The 20,586-nt window shown below is 36.9% G+C and overlaps 2 protein-coding genes and 1 long non-coding RNA gene across 3 annotated transcripts; all 3 read right to left on the bottom strand.

The window, feature by feature from the left end:
- Positions 1–295: 295 nt before the first annotated feature.
- On the bottom strand, positions 296–16,121 carry LOC132633041 (ATPase GET3A-like). Its single transcript, XM_060349241.1, has 7 exons — positions 15,579–16,121; positions 14,674–14,798; positions 10,559–10,709; positions 10,257–10,367; positions 1,056–1,194; positions 790–905; positions 296–681 (listed from the first exon to the last, which is right to left on the bottom strand). The coding sequence occupies exons 1-7, from the start codon at positions 15,843–15,845 to the stop codon at positions 499–501; spliced, it is 1,092 nt and encodes a 363-aa protein (XP_060205224.1). The 5' UTR covers positions 15,846–16,121; the 3' UTR covers positions 296–498.
- LOC132633032 (uncharacterized) lies at positions 2,673–5,941 on the bottom strand. Its single transcript, XM_060349230.1, has 2 exons — positions 4,186–5,941; positions 2,673–4,022 (listed from the first exon to the last, which is right to left on the bottom strand). Exon 1 carries the CDS (start codon positions 5,829–5,831, stop codon positions 4,719–4,721), a length of 1,113 nt encoding a protein of 370 aa, XP_060205213.1. The 5' UTR covers positions 5,832–5,941; the 3' UTR covers positions 2,673–4,022; positions 4,186–4,718.
- Positions 16,122–19,445: 3,324 nt separating the features above from the next.
- On the bottom strand, positions 19,446–20,363 carry LOC132633773 (uncharacterized). The gene is made up of 2 exons (XR_009579834.1): positions 20,053–20,363; positions 19,446–19,857 (listed from the first exon to the last, which is right to left on the bottom strand). It is a non-coding gene; the product is annotated as an uncharacterized LOC132633773 (long non-coding RNA).
- Between the last annotated feature and the right edge of the window lie 223 nt (positions 20,364–20,586).

Here is a 20,586-nt window from a genome sequence, read left to right as displayed (position 1 = left end):
TTATGAGTACATTTATACTTAGTATACAAAACATATACATTTTCCGGCTATTGTTTTTTAGGGCGGTCCAAAAATGTTATAATTTCAGTACATAAAATCCCTATGTAACTTAAACCTGACTAATGCACCACGTCAATTACACGAAAAATGACAATTTTCTCTTTACTGGTCACCAAATATAAATATTTCTTCCAATGCAAAAGATTCAGATTATTGATCAGAGTACTACATCATGAACCTTCTCACTGATAACCGCTGGCATTCATCAAAGTCCACTTGAAAATACACTAAATGGTGGTAAAGTTTACTTCATGAATGTGATAACCTCATTTATTGTCTCTCTTTGAAGGTACAAAAGAACTAAAAGAAATGAAAAAAATTCTACAAACCAGTTCTCTCAAGTAAAACATTGAATTTTCAGATGACATTGTTTCCTAAAGATGGAAAGAAGGAAAAAAAAAATTGAAGGTCAAAATGCCCTCCGTCCGCCAAATCTTTCTACATTATACCTTCTTGTTGGCTTGCTCTAAGTTTTTCCAGTTCTTCTTCGGCATCTTTCAACTGTTCTTTCAGTGTGGCTATTCTCATTTCCAGCTCTTCCACTGAACCTCGATCAAGTGAAGGTTGATACGGTGTCAGAAAGTTATGTGAAAATGCTTTCAGCGCTTCAACACCACAAACCTATCGGAGAGTAGCACATCACTTATCAGACTAGCAAAACTTTGTTTCTTGAATAGTTTAGAAGATTTATGATAATTTTTTGTTCACTTTATCGAAACATCTCCAAACCTCTTGTGGCAGCAAAGGCAGCTTGGAAATATTGAAGTCGTCATATAACATGTAGAATTGGTCCAAGTACTTTTGTTGCATCCGCATCCTAGCCTTCAGCAGCTTGGATTCAACAACTGAAAACAGACGCATGTTCCAAGAGTTAGTTTTTCTTTCGCAGAAAACAAGCTTAGGAGAAAAAATGATACAGACAAGACCGAGCACAATCGAAAAGAACTAAGTATAAGGAATTAATACTATGTACAGAAGACACATGAGACTTTTACCTTCTTCATCGAAAAGCACTTGGTTAATTATAATGTTATGTGTATCAATCTCGAATTTGGTGAGTTCCTGGACAAGCCTTTCAGTCTCATATAGAGAGAGGAATTCCGGAATGCAAACACAAACAAATGTCGTCAAGTCCTGTTAAAAGAAGTGGCATTAAAGATCAGGAGAGCTTGAGAAGTACACTAGAGGTCCAAGTAAACAAAGAAAGAAGGAAATTTATGCAGCCATTTCAGTAAGACTAAAACCAAAACGGATCAACAGGCAACATCAACAGATTCCTCCACCTGCACAATCAAACCAAAGCAGGCAGCGCACATTTTTATTTACCAAAGAGAAACTGCTCAGATAAATAGTTGCTAGAACCACTAACAAATTGTTTCAAAACTCATTTTCTATGAATAATGCAAGTTTCTGCAAAGAAGAAAAGAATGGGAACGAGACGCCACGTCAGTTACATAGCTCAATCTCCTGCAATTATACAACTTCTACATATGTGATCAATACTTCTAAATTCTACTGATGATTTTCAAAAATTGCAAATGAATCTTCTTAACAGCGAGACCACCAGCAGCAGACGGAAGAAATGCACGACTTCTCGTTAATCCCATTAATTGGAGACATTCATGCCAAAGCTGTAAAGTTCTTTTTTTTAAAAAAAAATGAAGTAGGTGGTTTCATTTATGACATCAAGCAGATGCAAAGAGTACAAAAGGTAATATGTACAAAATAGAGTGTGTCAGCTCCAATACATTACTGGCTATGCTAAGATTCAGGAGCTAATAAAGTCCAAAAAGTTATTAGAGGAACTTACAGGGGACAGATTGTTCCAACACAAAAGATACAAGGGATACATAGCTTTAAGGGAGTGGTTAGGAGTTGATATTCCATTAGAACATCAGCCGTTACTTTCTGTCCAACGTCACAAAAAGATACTAGCAGGGATCATCTTCCTTTTTTTTTTTTCTGAACAGGTAAAGATGTAATCCTATTAAAATCAGAAAGTCGGCAATAAGATGGCACCAGGGAATTACAATGTCTGAAACCTTCCTGAGCAAAAACAAAAAGAGAAGGTTCCATCAACACAAACACCTACTCCTGTAGTGAGTCTGTATAGTCAAGCATGCTACTTTCGTTATTTATATCCGGGAGATTAAACCAAAAAGCCAAACACCATAAGCATGAAGATTTCAATTTCTAAAAATCTATTTTTCCCTGCAACACCTGGCAATCCTTTCTTTACATATTACCAAACACAAGCAGGCTGGAACTGTATCCCATATCTTCCTCACTAATTTGCACTTTCCTCCCAACGGTCCATCACATCAGAAGCTCCTTTACTGAATGAGGCATAACAAAAGTGACTCTGAAAAGGTTGAAGAACAACGACCAGCTTTGACTTGCAATAGGGAAATGTAAGAGAAAGTGGCTGCTACTTTCCTCCTTCCTGTTGCACATGTAGCATCTGCAACAAATTGAGAAACCTTTCCTCTGTAGGTTGCTTGGTGAGAGGTAAGCATCATGTATAGCTATCCACAGAAAGCAACTAACCCCATAAGAAGTTCCTGACTCTCTCCTCAGCAACCTCTAATAACAATGTTCTTGACTCTCTTTCAGATCCTCTTTCAAGGCCAGCTTGTTAGTTGAACCCATTCAAAGAACTTTTCTGCCTAGTCCATATGTATGTATCTAGAACCTCATCGTTTTAAGACCACCTTTTTCAGATCATTCAAAAGAATAGCTATTCTAGCAATTTCTCAATCAAAACAGTTTCTACGAAAATTAACACTCCAACTAATGCCATTCCAGTGATCAGAAGCCAAGCTACCAATATTTGAAGTGAAATTGAAAAGTTCATGGAACTGAGACATTAGTGGTGCGTGCCCTTTTCAGCTAAGGTATTAGAGGTGTATGTCCTATCCAAGCATCTTGTCGAAACCTGTTCTCCCTACCATTACCACCTTAATCTTTGTGTGAACAACAAAAGAAGAACAAACGCAAGAAATATGCTTCCAAAGACAGAAAGCATGAGAAGAATTAAACGGACCCATGAACCAAGGAGATTGAGCTCCACCTTCTCCACAGTTGTCCCCCTTCCTTTCCAAATCTCCACAATCATTTCATTTATAAACTATTACTGTGAATTTTCAAGATTCTGATACCAAGACCTCCTCTTCTTTTATCTACCAGCACCTTTCCCACTTCACCAAATGGTCGGACCTTTTTTCTTTGTAACAACCCCATAAGAAGTTCCTGTTGATCCTATCCATCTTCTTCCTTACACTAATTGGCATTGGATATAGAGACATAAGGTTGCTGAGGAGAGAGTCAAGAACATTGTTAATTAGTACTACCCTGCCTTCCAATGATAGGTATTGTCTTTTCCATGTACCAAATAAGCTATAATCATCACAAAGTTAATAACACACTCTGCGATAATATTACAAATGATAATGCTAAGATAATGAGAAAATAATGCAAGAAAGAAAATAGAGTCAAGACCCATGTTCTTTGGACTTGTAAAATCTTCTAAAGTATGTAGTTCTTCAAACTTGTCTTGATCTTCTAGCCTTTCCAAAAAATCTTGGGACTTAATTAATATTTCTTGGATCTTGTGAACTTATTTGAAGTGGTAGGAGCTGCCACTTTTTGTTTTGCTTGCCTCATTGGAATATGCCTTGGGATAAATTCTTCAGTCACCTTTCCATCCCAACTCCCCTTCCTTGTATGACTTTTATTTCTGAATTTTCCACTTTGCACCTGTCTAGGTGATATATCACCCTCCCTAGCAGCATTAAGAAAATTCTGTGCAGTAGACTCTTCATCCATGTCATTCTTGCCAATGTTTCCATCTGCTACTGCCACTTGCAACTGCCCAATATTGGTATGAGAAGCTGCAACTTGATTTTGATTCTTTTTATTGCTGTCATGCTGCACAACCTGTTTAGATATATTAGTCTTAGCACCTGGATTGCCTTTATTCTTTTGCTGCTGCATTGCATTCTCTTTTCCTCCTGATTTAATTTGCTTAGAACCACTTTCCTGTAACTTTGCATTGTTTTTATTTTCTGTAACAGGAATCAAGGCCTCTGATGGTATAGCATTTTTATCAGCAATACATATAGTCACCTGTTCAACCACCTCATCAAGCTGAGCCATTATACCATGATCTACCTGCTTGTCCCTTTCTCGATCAACATCATTAGGCAATGTATTAACACTCTCACTCGGAACCTGCCTGTACTCAGTTTGAATGTCAATATCTTTCTTAATTTGAACATCAGCTACTTCCTCTGAAACTCCAAACATGATTTCAATACCATCTGGTGTCACTGATTCATTAGACTGCTCCAGTATCTTCCTTCCCTCCTAAAATCTCACCTTCTTCAATGTTTTACTCCACCTGATCACTCCATAATCTCCAAGCCCCACTAGCACCAACATAAGTGGTTGAAGGAATTTTTTCACAAGCTTCATTAGTAGTAACCAAGGCCTGGATTGATTTTGGAGAAGAACTGGCACCCATTGCTTAGTCTTAACAGGTGAGTTTTTCTTTTTATTGGGAGAAAATACTTTTGCATTGACATTTAATTGCTTTTCAGCCACTGGGACTTCTGAACTATTCAGAGGCATCACAGCACCTTTAACCACTTCTGCAACTTTTAAAGTCCCTGCATCGTCAACTGCTGCAACCACCGCTTCTGAAGATTACCACCAGTTATCCCAGAAGAAAAAGCAACTGCATTAACAGTCAGTTGCTTAGGAATTGCTGAAGCATCAACATTAACATTCTCTGGCACTGAAACAGTAACCAGTTGTTTTTCTGAGTCACCAACAACATTAGCCAATTCTGAGTTTATAACCTCCTGTATTATTGCTGCATCCATCTGGTTTCCTGCATCAACATTTACAACTTCTACTACCTCATCATACTCCTCTACACAATCTCCAAATGCTGCAAATTTGTTGGTAGTTTGAACAGTACTAGGACCTGCAATTTTGACTGCATGGACCTTGTGATTATTATCAACAGGCATATTGCCTCCTGCTGCATCAGCCTGCTTGTTATTATTCTCAACTGCACCTGTTTCCTTCCCAATATTTTTATCAACAACTTTTCCTTGTTTGACATTCACCTGCTTCTGCACATTATCATTTATTTTCACCTGGTTTTTGCCTTTGTGATTTTGCCATCTATACAGATCTTTAGCATTGCCAAGAACCTTTCCACTTTGCAACACCTTGATGGTATGATTATGCAGCTTATTAAAGTTGGAACTATGATTTTTGCCTTTGTGATTTCCCTGAACAGCACCATTATCATTGTTAGGTTTAGCAACCTGCATCCCTTTATCCACAGTCTCCTCTTCCTCTTCTTCTTTCTCTGGGAAAAGTTCAGGATGAAGTTTCCAGCAACCTTCCACATCATGACCTTGTAAACAACACTCCGTGCAGTACTTTGGCACATAATCGTATTGAATTTTCACCCATTTTGTTCTAATTTCTCCAATAGCCTTATTAACTGCTTGAATTGCAACTCTTTTAGGATGCTCTTTCAATAAATCAACCTCCACTTTAACCCGAGCACAACTAGGTCGTGTCTTATTTTTTGTAGCAAGATGACTTATCAATGGCTTTCCCACAGCAGAGGCCATAGAGAATAATTGTGATTCTCCAAAGTAATTAGGAGCCAAAGTAGGAAAAGAAATCCAAGCTATTGCTATACTTGTTTCCACTTCAGGGGAAAACCATGGGTCCCACTTTAACGTACGCATTGGATAAAACCAATTTGCCTCTTTAATCCAAAAGGCAGGTTTTGATAGGAGAGTAACACAATCTTCGAACAACGTGCACCTAATCAAAGCATGCCTATTGCATAAAACACCTCACATTGTGTTGGTATGGACGTACGTAGTGCATGAATTTCTGGCCATCCATGACTGAATTTTCCAACGATGGCATAATCCAATTCTTCTTGAACTATCATTTGATTGATTTCCTCCATACTATATTGCACGGTTGGCTCTCCATGCAAATAAACAGTGGGTTTTAGGGGAATAGGAGGAAACAGTGGTACGGTTTGGGAACTGGTGGCATTAAGAGTATTTGGTTGGAGTATTTTGCTGTAATCTAAGGGTGGGGGTGGCTGAGCAACCTCGTGAGGAGGCTGCCCAGGTGGCGGAGCTGCCATTAATGGCGAGATGAAGCTTTCTCTCTCTAAATCTCCAAATCGCACGAGAGAGAAGCTCTGAGCGTCATTACAGAATACCAGTTAGGGTTCGGGTCCCGAGGCAGTCGGGTTTGACTTGGATACTTGGTTGGAAAGTTGAGTTTTGGGAGTTTTGGAGTTGACCTTGGTCGACCCTGGGTCAAGACGACCTCTTTTGGGAAATCCGAGTGCGCGAGTTCGTAGCGTGTTTTATGATGGAAATGCATATTTGGTTTGCGTCCGGGGATTCCAAGTGGGTTTCGGGGGTTTGATCGAGTTTCGCAAAACCAGATTTTTGCTGGTTTCAGCAGTTCTGGTTCCTCCTACGCGATCGCGTAGTTGGTCTCGCGTTCACGAGGTTGTGGGTCCAGGAGGGTCGCAATCGCGACCACTCCTCCTCGCGTTCGCGTAAGGGAAAATGTGGGCCGCTCGGGTAAGCCCCTCGCGATCACAAGAATGGCCCTCGCAATCGCGATGAGTAACGTGACTGGGCAGATTTAAAACCCCAAATTCGACTTTCATTCTTCATTCACCCATTTTAGAAGCTATAGAAATCGAAATTGAGAGATTCCAAGTGCAAAGTCCAACTTTCTTCATTGGGGAAAGATCTAAACCTTAATCTAAGTGATTTCCATTGATTCCTTTATTTAGTTTATGCTTCTACCCATGATTTCCAAAGTATAAAATAAGGGTTTTTCCATAGAAATGGGTTTGATGTGTTTCATGAAATTAAAGGTCATTTGGGATTGAACTTGATGATTTTTAGGATGAACTGTCTAGACTATGGGTAAGTCAATTTTAAGCTTAAATTCCAGTTTTGCCCTCGTGGGGTCGGGGTTACCTTTTTGGTTCATTTTTGGGGTTCCGGACTATAATATAGCAATATGGGTGTTGTTGGATTCGCATGACCGCGTAGATTACTAATTTGACCGAGTTGAACCCCTTTTCACAATAAAATTACCATTTTGAGCTTCAGGGTTTGGGACGGGTTTTAGGTTGATGTTTTGGACCTGATCTCCTTATATGGCTTTATGGGTATCGTTAGACTCGTATTCTTACGTAAATACAATATTTGAATAGAGTGGGCTCGTTTGGAGGCTCAGAGGAAGGGAAAGGCCGTGGAGTGACTCTTCGGCTTCGGATTCAGGCAAGTTGAGACTTACTAGACTCTTTATGTAGTGTTATGTATTGGTTAATCTAATTAAGGGGCGTAATAGGGAATTGGGGGTCCCGTACTTGCGAGGTAACTGGCACTTGTGCGGGTACCGGTGTATCTATATGGGTAACTAAAACGTGAACTAATTATGAATTGTGATGGAGATTATGTATTTAGCCTTCACGCCACGAGGAATGGTGGATAAATCCATTTAGGTTAGTATGATTGTTGTTTATTTGGGCTATGATAGCCATGATTGATTGAGTACTTGTGAACATTTCATTCATCACTCTACACCTGGTCTTGAAACTATGAAAAAGACATGCATGATCGATATTGACTTGTTATGATGCATTTGCATGGTGTACGCATATCCATTTCATACATTCATGATTATATTGGCATTGGTTTGATGAGAAATAGGAAAGGGGCCTTAAGGGCTGGATACTGGATATGGTACATGGAAAGAGTGATGATGATGATATTACAGCCAAGAGCTGGGACTTGATGGGAAATGATTCCGGGTATGGACCTCATGAGTCCCCATGGTCGTGAAACCTACTGCAGGAGCGTGTGTATACCGGTTGCATATGGCCATTGCATAGCATACATTTCATTTGCATTGCATATCATATATACTTATTGATATGTTTTCTTGCCATATGTGCTTTGGATGATATAAGGATGAGGTCTTTAAGGCTTAAATAGTGTAAAGGTTGGATCTTTGTAAGTAACTGGCTTAATTTGATGGTAAGATGGAAACTTTGTTGGTTTAGATGCCGGACTTGGGGTAAAGGTTGAAACTTATGACTATACTAGTTCTAATTGAGGTATAGTTAGGAACTTTACGATGATTCTTGGAAAGTAATGAACTTTATGACTTGGTTTTGTGGTAGTTTAGGTTTTGTGGTACTTAAGTGGTTGAATCTCTTATAACCTGTTTTATTTAACTAACTAAACAAGAAGAGAAGTATCTGAAGTACCAACCCTCGCCATCGCTATAGTTTAGGGTAAGTCAATGATGTTGCTGGGTACGCGTGCTTCCCGTGCTCACTCTACACTTGCTGCGCCTTTTGTGTGCAGGTACAGATCCGGGTACGAATTGAGCATCTTGGTTCAGTGACTGTTGGAGCGCTTTCTTGGAGTTCAAGGTATGCTGATGAGGGTCCCACAACACCGGACTTCACTCCTATTTTTTTTATTTTCAGTCTTTTTTCACTTTAGACAGTTTATGTAGTATTTCCAGACTGTATTTGAATTTAGTTGTTCATGTACTGTGGCTTCCAGGTTTTGGGGAGGTGTATTGACTTAGACTGCTTATGGCCTTATTTCTATTAGACTTATTATGATTTCCTTTACTTAATTCCGCAATTTATTTATGTTTCGCGACTTAGCTTTATTTGGGGATTTTTGGTCGCAACTCTAGGGATAGAGAAGAGAGACATGAAGAACCAATGCTGCAATATAATATTTCTGCCAACTCACTTGAAGTAAAAAGAATTGACTTCCCATTCACTTTTCTGAATCATCTCCGGATTAGGGCTGGTGTTGAAAGAATCATTGAAGCAACCTATCAGGCACTTTGAAAGGAAGTCAGAACTATCATTTTCTGCCTCAGGGGTGATCAGTATTCTGTTAAAAACTCTTTCGCTGCATGTGTTGACCTGTCTGGCCATTGATGGATTCTTGTCACATCAGCATATGACTTTGTCCCGATGTTGGAGAGAGTGTATCTATGATTAGGAGTTTACCCAAGAAGCAAATGATTTTATTGACTATGTCTCCCCGTTCCCTGTTGTAATCATTCTCGGGAATAATAATTGCATATTTCCTATCTCCCAACCAAGATCCAGTTCTCACATAACGACAGAAGTTGTTGAATTCTGGAAACTCTGTATATATACTTGAATTTTCCTTCCCCATCTCCTAAAATGATCCCCAGTCCCACAGCGAAGCTTGCTTGATAGCTTCACAAACCCAATGCAAGTTTGCTTCATCTATTTTAATTATATATTTATAAAAAAAGGGCAGCCCGGGGCACTAAGCTCCCGCTATAAACGGTGTTCGGGGAAGGGCCGGACCACAAGGGTCTATTGTACACAGCCTATCAGCAGAAACAAATTATCCTTGAAGGACTTATCACCAGAAATAAAGATGATTTTCTCCTATCGTAGTTATCGCTAAAATAAATTACCTCCAAGGACTTATCACCAGAAATAAAGAAGATCATTTCTACCATAACTAAACTGATATAAAGAAATCATCAGAAAAGAAGCTCACCGCAGCAAAGTGAGAGGTAGAGAGTTTGGAGTCATGGCCCACTTCCCAAGAAAGCATTTTTTTTCTTAAAAAAAAAATCGGGCTGCCAATTTATTCCCAACTCCAGTGAGCATTTCTGGTAGTAATTGAAAGCTGTGAAGTTCTTTGTTCTTGTTCAAGGCATATAGAACCTCTCGTACCACTGCCAGCCCCCTTCACCAAAACAACAGACTGAAAAGAAAGCTACCTTGGGTGGGTTTATTTATTTATTTATTTATTTTTATTTTTATTTTGGGTTTTTTGTGTGTGTGGGTGGGTGGGTTACAAATGCTCAGTCTTACAGAATTCTAGTGCTAACTGCTAACGTCTCACCGACAAGGAGATATTATGTGACGCTACTTCCACTAAAATACAGGATATAAGTAGCTCAGCTCCCGTTAAAAGAGAGATTCTACCACAGCTTTCCAGATTTGTTGATGCTTCTTATTCAAACTTATTAACTGTTTGGTCCAGCAATAACAACATAAACGCAACTTTTTCATTATAAGGACGACCATTTCAAGGTAAAAATCTTACTGGATCCTTGAACTGTCTGTTCACTTGTTCAATTATATCTTTCATGCCTTCAAGTTTGCCTAGGATCGCATCCTCACCAAATTCAGTGTCGACACCAAAGATACGACTCATCTGCAATAGACACGTATTCTTTTAGTAAATTCAAGCTGGAAGATGAAGATGAATGATCTTTTGGGGAACATTCCAACCTTCTCTTGCAAAAGTAGCACATTCCCCAAAAAAAGGGAAAATATTCATATTAGAAGCTCAAAGGGGGGAAAAAGTAGAAAAAGAAGTTTCTTCATTCAGGGAGAGGGATTTACCTGACTTATAATGCCACCAAATTTATTCCTTAAACTCATCACTTTGGCAAGCCCCTTCTCTAGTGTCGATGGGAATTGTAATAACCGGAGAGTATGTCCAGTTGGGGCTGTATCAAACACTATGCAAGAGTAGTCCATTGTTTGCACCAATCTAGAAAGAAACAAATGCAAATGAACTTAAGTCTAACTGATAAAGACAACACACCAGAAATATTGGCAAAAGCACATTTCATGGCCTCTAGAGAACCTACAAAATAGTAACATCTGAGCACTATGAGTGAACTATAAGTAAATGAATGGTGGGAATAGGGCATGCTAAAAGAATGTATAGTGATAACTATTTTGGAACCACTGAAAAATACATAAATAATTTGGAATCCTAGTTCAGACCTAGTGCCTAGGTGCCACTCCAAAGCTCTTTAACTACTATAAATTACACTATCTTTATCCACCTGATAAGCAAGTGAAAGACAGTTTGATCCCCAAGATTTTCCAGCTCAGACTCCGAAAACTAGTTCAATATCATTAAACCTTTCATATCATGACTTCTAACATTTGCTTATCAGGTGGACAAAGATAGCGTAATTTATAGTATTTAAAGAGCTTTGGAGTGGCATATCATGACTTCTGACCTTTTTTTCTTGCCGTTGTTTGTCATATCATGACTTCTAACACCAACATGTCCAATTTTACTAACAATTTCCTGTTAAATGATAAGCCTTTTTTAAATAAAGAATTAAATCATGTTTATTATTGACATATCAACTTCAATATTTCATGTCATTTTTACCCACCCAGTAAGTACAAACTAGACAGACTTATGAGACTTCTCATGGGAAGGGAATACAGAAAAATGAAAAATGGACTTGGTTGAAATTGTCAGAAGTACCAGCATAGAAAGAAAAAGGGGAAATAAGTGTCAAGATCTCGGGGTTGCAAAACAAGATTTTATCATTCAAGTAGAAACAATGATCAAGACTGTGCAAGGTGGTTACCTAGATGAATTGTTGTACTGCACATTAATGGTGCACTAATCCAGTCACAGGATCACATTGGATAACTCTTCATCGAAAACTACCGACGGAGCTCAGGATATGGTGAAACTGAAGGAGCTGGCAAAAGAAAAACTAGTTAATGGAAGGACGGTGGATAGAGAATACCCCCTTTGGAGTAAACATCTCCAGATATGTATGTCTTTGTGATAAAAAGGAGACTACAATTGCAGAGTTCAGAGGTGACATGGATGGATCATATTAAGAAGAAATCTCCAAGTTCTAGAAGTGTGTAGATTAACCCAAATTTCGGGCAGCGAATGATGACATACTTATTGCACATAATACAAAGGGAGTAACCATAATAGTAAAGTCATTGCACATAGTTTAGAAGGCTAAAGGAGCTATTCTGAACCTGATTCACTGGTTAGATAAAGAACGCAACTATACAGTTTGATCCTGTTACAACCTACTAATAAATACTGGTAAGGATGACAGGCAGCAGCTCTGAAATAGGTTCTTAAAATCTAATGCTCCACTAAAAGTGGCTTACTTTGGTTGGCTAGTACATGTGGCATGTTTTCCTCAATGCCAATTGGATGAAATCAAAAAATTCTCTAGCCAATCGCTAGATATAATTTTATCGATGCGTAATGTCGTTCTTCTATTTATCCCAGCAAAGCTTGCAAAAACAAGTGCCAAATCAATGACAATAACAATTTTAAATGAACCCGAAAAAGTCAATGGTTACATCTCCGACAATATATCTTCTTTTTTTTTTCTGTCATCTCCCACAATCTATCAACTACTCCTTTCTTTGACAAACTGCTAGCATTGAAATACCCTGCAATCACGCATGAAACTGCCATTGTTGCCTACTTCATATTTTTTCCCCTATTGAACTTGTATATTATTCTACATTCCCTGTATACGCAGATAAAGCCCACTCAGAATCTTCTCTAACCACTCTGAAGTAACAAAATAAAGCTTGTAACGTCAGTACCTCCTCAAGAACGGAAATTACCTTTTTATCCTGTTAAAATCAATAAACCACCTACGGCCCCTCTAGAACCCAGAGAGGCCTATCCCACCTACCTACTTTTGCACACAATACGAGTCACATGAATTACTTTCGTCTTTTCTAGACCAGTTACCTGCAAGCAACCACACATGACCTTTCACCTTTTTATTGCTCCTTTAACAATCCCTCATTTAGGGATCATTTAGACCACTAGCGTTCCGCGTAATAATTTTTAAAAGTGTGCTGGTATAATATTATCATGCATCTTCCCTTCCTTCCCCCTTCTTTCATTCCCTAGTTGTCTACCATAGTTCACAGTTGAAAAAAGGCTACTAGCTCCAAATCTTTGTTACCTTTCTGATAGGGAATCAACATTCCTTACCTTCCCCACTCTGCCTTTTCCTCAATTCTGAACAAAACATCTATTGTTTCGCTCTCAAAGCTATTGAAGGGAATCTCCAAACTGCACATAATGTCTAAACGAAAAATCCTTACTTCATCTAGATGTACACACGAATCTGTACAAACACACACAGGGTTAAGCTTTCACAAAAGGGTTTCTTTTGTTTAGCCAAATTGTGAGTATCTTCCATTCTTTATGTTACCCTAAGAGGAAAAAGATTCCAACGACAAAATCACACAGTACCCCGGATGCGAGCCTCCATTTCATCTACCCCGCTCCCACATGATGGGCGACATCCTCAAAATCTCCCCATGCCCTTGGATTATAGACCCAAGATACTTTGAACTTCCTTTCTTGGGAATGACTTGTGCACTGATCTTCACTTCCACCTCCGCTTCATGCATTACATAACTGAACTTGCACTCCAAGTACTCGGTTTTAGTCCGAGTTTTAGTCCGACATAACCTGAAACCTTTGGATTCCAAGGTCTGCCTCCAAACTTTCAGCCTACCACTAATTCCACCGGGTGTCTCGTCAATCAATACTATGTCATCTGCAAATTGCATACACCAAGGCACATCCCCTTGAATATGTCGTGTCAATTCGTCCATCACTTCAGCACTAGGCCACACCCTTGTGGTGTAATTTTTGGGGTATTACAGAAAGAAAGGAAAAGAAGAGTCTTGATGGGATCAAGAGTCCTATATCGCAAGTCAAAAGTTCTCCTATGTTTCTCTTGGATTTATTGGATCAATATGGAAATATTTACATGCATAATTAGTTGGTTAGATTTTTGGGAAATATGATGTACTCATAAGTTAACCCCATCTTTGTGTACTATCATGAAATCATTCAATTTATCCAAAAAAAAAAAAAAAAGAGAGAGAGAGAAGAAGCAGCAGCAACAGCATTAGCTCCGCAGCCATAAGTTTACACCTCATTAATTTTGAAGGTGATATCTAATGCCCTATCCCTCATTTCCTCATTCTGAAGAGCACATTACAAACTCTACAGTACTTGATACGGGCATCTTTTTACCACCACCAGTTATTTCTCTTGCAATCTAGATAAGCAAGGGAGAACGATTATGCAAAGATTAATCTATATTCTAGTTCACCCTAAAATTTAGAGTTAAAAAGCTCAGCCCTATATGATTGAGTTTAGATAATGATACATAACCTAGCCAAATTACTGAGTTCCTAAAGTCAAGTAGATGTTGTAATAACCACCAAGATAATAGAACCTGATCTTTCAAAATCGTAACAACTTATGAACAAGTGCAACTACCAATTCTAGTAACTGTGATCATCCTCTCAAGTTACTTGATGTACTTGCGATATAATATCTCCAAGATGCAAAAGGCCAAGGAATCATTAGAGTTATAGTTACTAAGTTCCTGCTGAATCCAAAAGCTAATGCCATAACTGTATTTAATATTGAAAATTAGCCGACTTTTTCATTCGGTATTTAGGGAGAACAAAAGCATCCAAAGAACCTTTCGTCTTCCCATACAATATATAAATCCCATCTCATTTATCCTCATATTATCTAATGCTAATTCTATTGCTCGGGAATCAAACAAGACTTAACATAAGTACAGATCTTTAACACTTGATATTGAAAGTTCATAAACAGTCTTATTCTTTTAGGAGCGGCATCCATATATGGGATTTAGCTGTAGTGGAGAAAGATCACTTACTTGAGCATCTCAGCGAAACTCATAGCTTCATCAATTCCAGGAATTGCATTTGCCAAATCAGACAGAAAATCGTCCATTCCATCTGAACCAATTGTCTCGTCATTCTCCACGGTTGGATCAACTTCCTAAAGAACATAATTTCAGTTATAAAATCCTGACGCATAACAGCATATCTAAACAAAATTAGCCTTAAATTCAGAATGCTACAAATTTGATAATCATAGAGTACATTAGGACCTGCAACAACTAGGTCTCATTCCCAAATTAGTTGGGTCAAAAGTATGAATCTCAATAATAATTAAACACCATTCTGCCCTTTTCGTTCCAATACTCAACAATTTGTTTTTTGGGACAAATTAGGGGTTGTTTAAAACTAGGAATTCTCTAAATCTCACAGGTATACCTACTCTTTGACACAGTGGCATACACAAGCATAGGGGTCGTTTGGTAGCTGGTTAGAGTTATGCAGGTATCAGTAATACAAGGCTTAGTGATGAGGAAATCTATGTATTATTTTATACATGGATTAGTTATGTAGGGTTTAGTTATGCATGTATTAGTTATTCCATCTTTTATCCTCCATAAAATAATACGTATATTTTCTCACAACTTATACATGTATTAACTATGCAAGTTTCCAAATTGCAAACCAAACACCATATTAGATGTATTTATTTTTATAAATAGCAAAAGAATGCTACCAAACATGGTATTACTTATGCAGGATTTAATACACGAATAACTTAGCTCCTTACCAGCTACCAAACGACCTGTAAAAGTCAGAGAGTCATAATTCATCCCCAAATAAACAATTCCAAATAAGAACAAAAAAAGGAAAACCTAGACAAATGAAATATCATGCCCCAAAAAAAAAAAAAAAAAACATTAAGAAGATGAGCAATTACCATGGCATACAAATTGTTGAATCCATTAACAAGGGTAGGAGCCTTTGTAAACCTTTGTTGAAAAGCATCACTGAGATTATGAGCAGGATCAGTAGATATGATTAGAACAGATGTTCTGACCTGAGAAAGAAGGATACCCAATATAGAACTGCATGTTGTTTTACCAACACCACCTTTGCCACCTACAAATACCCACTTAAGGGTATCTTGGTCTAACACATTCTTTACTGTTCCTTCAGGTAAATCTTCATTATTACTTGTAGCCATCGATACATGCAAACACACATAAACTATTACGTTGGTTTGGTTCTCTTTTGTTTATTTAATTCTTATTTATTTCCCCTATTTATTGTTTGAGACTTTGTATAGAAACCCAAAAGAATTTGGGAGAGGGGAAAAAGAGAGAATCTAACAAGCAGATCCGATACACAAAGTTTTTAGCCGCATGGGTGTTCAAGTTTTTAGCCGCATGGTTGTTCATGTTCTAGTTTGGTCATGATTAATTTAGGACTCTTTTGTTTGCATTTCAAGATTCATAATCTTATTTACATTTTATAGTTGAGAAAATGATCAAAATGGTCGTTAATGTATCGGGGTTTGGACTATTTTAATCCTTCGTATGTACCACCTAGCCGAAAATGATCATTATGTTATGAAAAAAAGTGATCATTTTAGTCTTTTATATATACCACATAATTGAAATAGTCTTCGATGTATGAAAAAGTGATCATTTTAGTCCTTTATATATACCACGTAACCGAAAGGATCCCTAAAGTATGAAAAAAAAATGATCATTTTAGTTCTAAACCCTAAAAATAACGGTGCAAGTAAAAATATTTGTTAAGTTTAACCATCGACTCACGTTGTTTTTCCAACTTCACCTTTACCACCTACAAATACCCACTTAAGGGTCCAACACATTCTTTACTGTTCTTTCAGGTAAATCTTCATTATTGAAGCCATGAGCCTTTGACCAAAATAAGCTATTTTTTAAATCAATTTACCAATGTAATACGTTTTTTATTTTTTTTACGGAACTAGCATAAACGTATTCCTGAGTAACGTATTAGGCATTATTTTATTCAAAAATTCTAACGGAAAAAATTAGGTCGGGTTAACGGTGTTAAAAGCTAATTCGTGACTGTTAGTAACGTATTATTCCCAATACGTTACTGTCAGTAACGACTTTAGAGAATCCAAATACGAACAATCCTTTTATGTAATCTGACATTGACTGATGTTAAAGCCGTAACTAGGAGTTACGATTTTAGCATAAAACGTAACTGACAGTTACGTTTCTACTCAAACTAGGCATGCGCAAATCTTGCCGAGAATCCTGCAAATTGGGAATCTTTCTGATTGATTTGACTATAAAACGTGATTAATAGTTACGTTTTAATTGTAAAACGTGACACACAATAACGACACACTGCTAAAGTCCCTCTTCCTCATACTTTTTGAACAAACCACATATCATTATAAAATATAGTGTATGAAACGAATGTTCAAACACATTCGAACAATTTTCATCAAAGCTTCTACTTGTGTGGCCTATTGTCGGAACAACATTAAAAAATTCAACAGGTATAAGTTAATTAAGTCAAATATTTCGTAATATGTTAAAATAATACTATAGTTTTAATTTATTTTTCTGTTATATTAATAATAATAAGTGTCTTATTTTCGTGTGTAGGAGTAAAGATGGCCAATTTTGAACATAATGTGATGGTTGCTTTGTATTGGGGTGGCGAAATAATTACTGAAATGAACGGATTCAGGTACACTGAAGGTGCCAAAATGATTGTTAGCATGTTTATTTCAACGAACTATGCTGAATTGGTTGAACTATTGCATGAGAAGATGGGGACAAATAGTGAAAATATTCAAATTGATATTTCTGGAAAATATCCATGCTCATTTCAAGGTAACAATACAAGGTTCATTGAGTTTAAAATTGAGAATGACCAGTCCTTGCTACAATGTTTCTCCATACGGCAAAAATTTGCGGATAAGATCGATATAAATATTTTGGAGATTTATGTAAAGACCAAACCAGCAAATCAAAATAATATATTTCAAATGAGTGGTCAGCATGGTTATCACATGAATTTGTTGGCTCAAAATTATGGATTTGCTATGGCCAGTCAGCCTCATCTCGGAATTGAACAAGTTTTTTTTTTATAAATACAGTTAATACTTTTATTGATATTTTTAGGTATACCTGTAGTAGTGGTAGGAATCCCGCTATCTCATGTTGCTTAGCCTGTGAGGCCTTACAAAGATAGTGATACTTAAATACACTAAGTTTTTTCAAACAAAACTTACTTCGGGCACCTTTTCAACCCCTAAAATGACGATCCGAACGTCTACGTATCCTTGATGTATTGGGCCTACATTATTGTACGCAGAAAAAAATATCAAGTTCTATATAAATTATTGACGTTTCGGAGTCTTGATCCACGACTAATCGTTGGTCAAAGTATGGAAAAAACACTAAGTTTTTTCAAACAAAACTTACTTCGGGCACCTTTTCAACCCCTAAAATGACGATCCGAACGTCTACGTATCCTTGATGTATTGGGCCTACATTATTGTACGCAGAAAAAATATCAGGTTCTACATAAAATATTGACGTTTCGGAGTCTTGACCCACGGCTAATCGTTGGTCAAAGTATGAAAAAAACACTAAGTTTTTTCAAACAAAACTTACTTCGGGCACCTTTTCAGCCCCTAAAATGACGATCTGAACGTCTACGTATCCTTGATGTATTGGGCCTACATTATTGTACGCAGAAAAAAATATCAGGTTCTATATAAAATATTGACGTTTCGGAGTCATGACACACGACTAATCGTTGGTCGAAGTATGGAAAAAAACACTAAGTGTTGCAAAAAATAAAGTTTGGCCAATTTTTTTTTGCTTTTTGGTACTGTTTCTATAACGCAGTATTTTACTGCGCTAAAGGTAGTTTTGTAACTTTTTTTTTTGTTGGAAGAGCGAAACTAGAAGCCTGGACACGGGTTTCGCCAAACTCAATAATTTTTGCTCAAATAATATATTTGTGTTAAGAAATTTATTAAATATGTATAAATAATAAGTTTAGAACATAAGTATTAAATCTGAAATCGTCGTTCTAAAATCTAAAAACATAAAGTTGAACTCTTGGCTCTGACTCTGCCATCTAATCACGTGGGTAACAATATCCAAATTTTTTTTCTTTCTATGTGAATAAAATAATCACATAACTTGCACACTAAATTGTGTAAGAAAATGTTGTCAGCATGGAAATGACATTGACATAACAGATAACAACTATTAAAGGTAAGTGTACAATTTTATTGTGTGTCACGTTTTACAAATAAAACGTAACTGCAGATAACGTTTTATAGTCAAATCAGTCAGAAGAATTGTAAGTGCACAATCTTATTGTGTGTCACGTTTTACAAATAAAACGTAACTATAGATAACGTTTTATAGTCAAATCAGTCAGAAGGATTCCCAATTTACAGGCACTACAAGAAATTAGGCTTACGACGACATTTTATAAATGTCATATTAAGTGCCATAAGTGTCGCAAAATCACTTAGCGACATTTATTTTACATTTAGTACAAATGTCGTAAATTTGAGGGTCGGGAATTTTCCGACATTTATATTAATGTCGGTCCATAATTTACGACATTTATTTACAACTTTTTAAAAACGTCACAACAAAATTTCCAACATTTAGATTAATGTCGGCAAAATAATTAGCGACATTTATTTGCAACTTTTATTAAATGTCACCGATTTTGAAATTAATTTAATTGCAACATATAACGAAATGTCATCAAATCATACCATCCTTACTACGCATACATAGAAATGTCGGAAAATCATCTCTAGTCAATAGCATCATTTTTCTTTTTTATATACTGAAAAAATCTAATTTAATGCCACGATGAATCATATAATTCCAGTACACAAGTTATACACTACAATAGAACTTTGAATTAAACAAAAGAGTCACTTCGACAAACTTTTGAAAAATCTCGTGCACACCATTAAATATATGGTTCCCGAAGAATACAAAATTTTCTCCTAAGCTGAGAATGCTATAAATAAAATCTAATATTGACTAGTGACCACAAAAACACCAATTCATTGATTGTCACTTGTTGAGCCTTCATACAAAGCAGCATCTTGAATCTCTATGACAACATGCATCCTCTTCAAAAGACTTCTCTTCTTGACTCTAATTTTTGCATATCGACTTCTGATGAAGATGAGAAAGAGATCTCTGACAGCAAACCAAAGATAAGGGCAAATATTAGAAGTTAGAAAAATATGGTTTAAACAAAATAGCAGGCAACTTTTATAGAAGACAAAAGATCGTGAAATAAGAGTATTGCTACATTCACGGTACAGTTAAAAAAGTAAAATACAGATCTCAAAATTCAGTGTCAATCCTAAAGCCCACACCACAGAGGATTACCTTCACATCCACAAAAATATGATCCAATGCAACAATCATATTATACAATTAATCTCTTTCGGGACTCCACTTCGTAAAACCTACAAAAGAAAAAATAAATCAAGAAAAGTAAATGACAAATAAAATTCAAGCAGAGAGAGAGAGAAGAGAAATGGAGAAATTAGGCCGCCGGTGCAGCCTATGACGTAAAGGGAATTGGGGGAAGGGAAAAGGTTAGGGTTCCAGCTTTTATTCGTGGGAGTAGTATTTGATTAAGTTTAAAATTATTGGGGGGAAGATTTAGTCTTTGGGGATTTTTTAATTTTTTGGGGGGAAAGTCTGGGTCCAAATGAAAAAGAGTATTAAAGTATATAGAACCAAAATAAAAAAAAATACTGCTCCTATTTCTATAACTACTATAATTTCATAAGCTTTTTTTTATTAGTAGTAGCAAATAGTATTCCTTGCAAAATCAATTACTTTAATAAGAGCTTAAATAAAGTTCAAATGCATATAAATAAAATAAATATGACACGAATTGTCCCGTAGTAAAAT

The sequence above is a fragment of the Lycium barbarum genome, chromosome 1, assembly GCF_019175385.1.
Source record: "Lycium barbarum isolate Lr01 chromosome 1, ASM1917538v2, whole genome shotgun sequence".
Classification (NCBI taxonomy): Eukaryota; Viridiplantae; Streptophyta; class Magnoliopsida; order Solanales; family Solanaceae; genus Lycium; species Lycium barbarum.
Note: the sequence above shows the minus strand (reverse complement) of the source record. Positions and strands in the feature narration are given on the sequence as shown.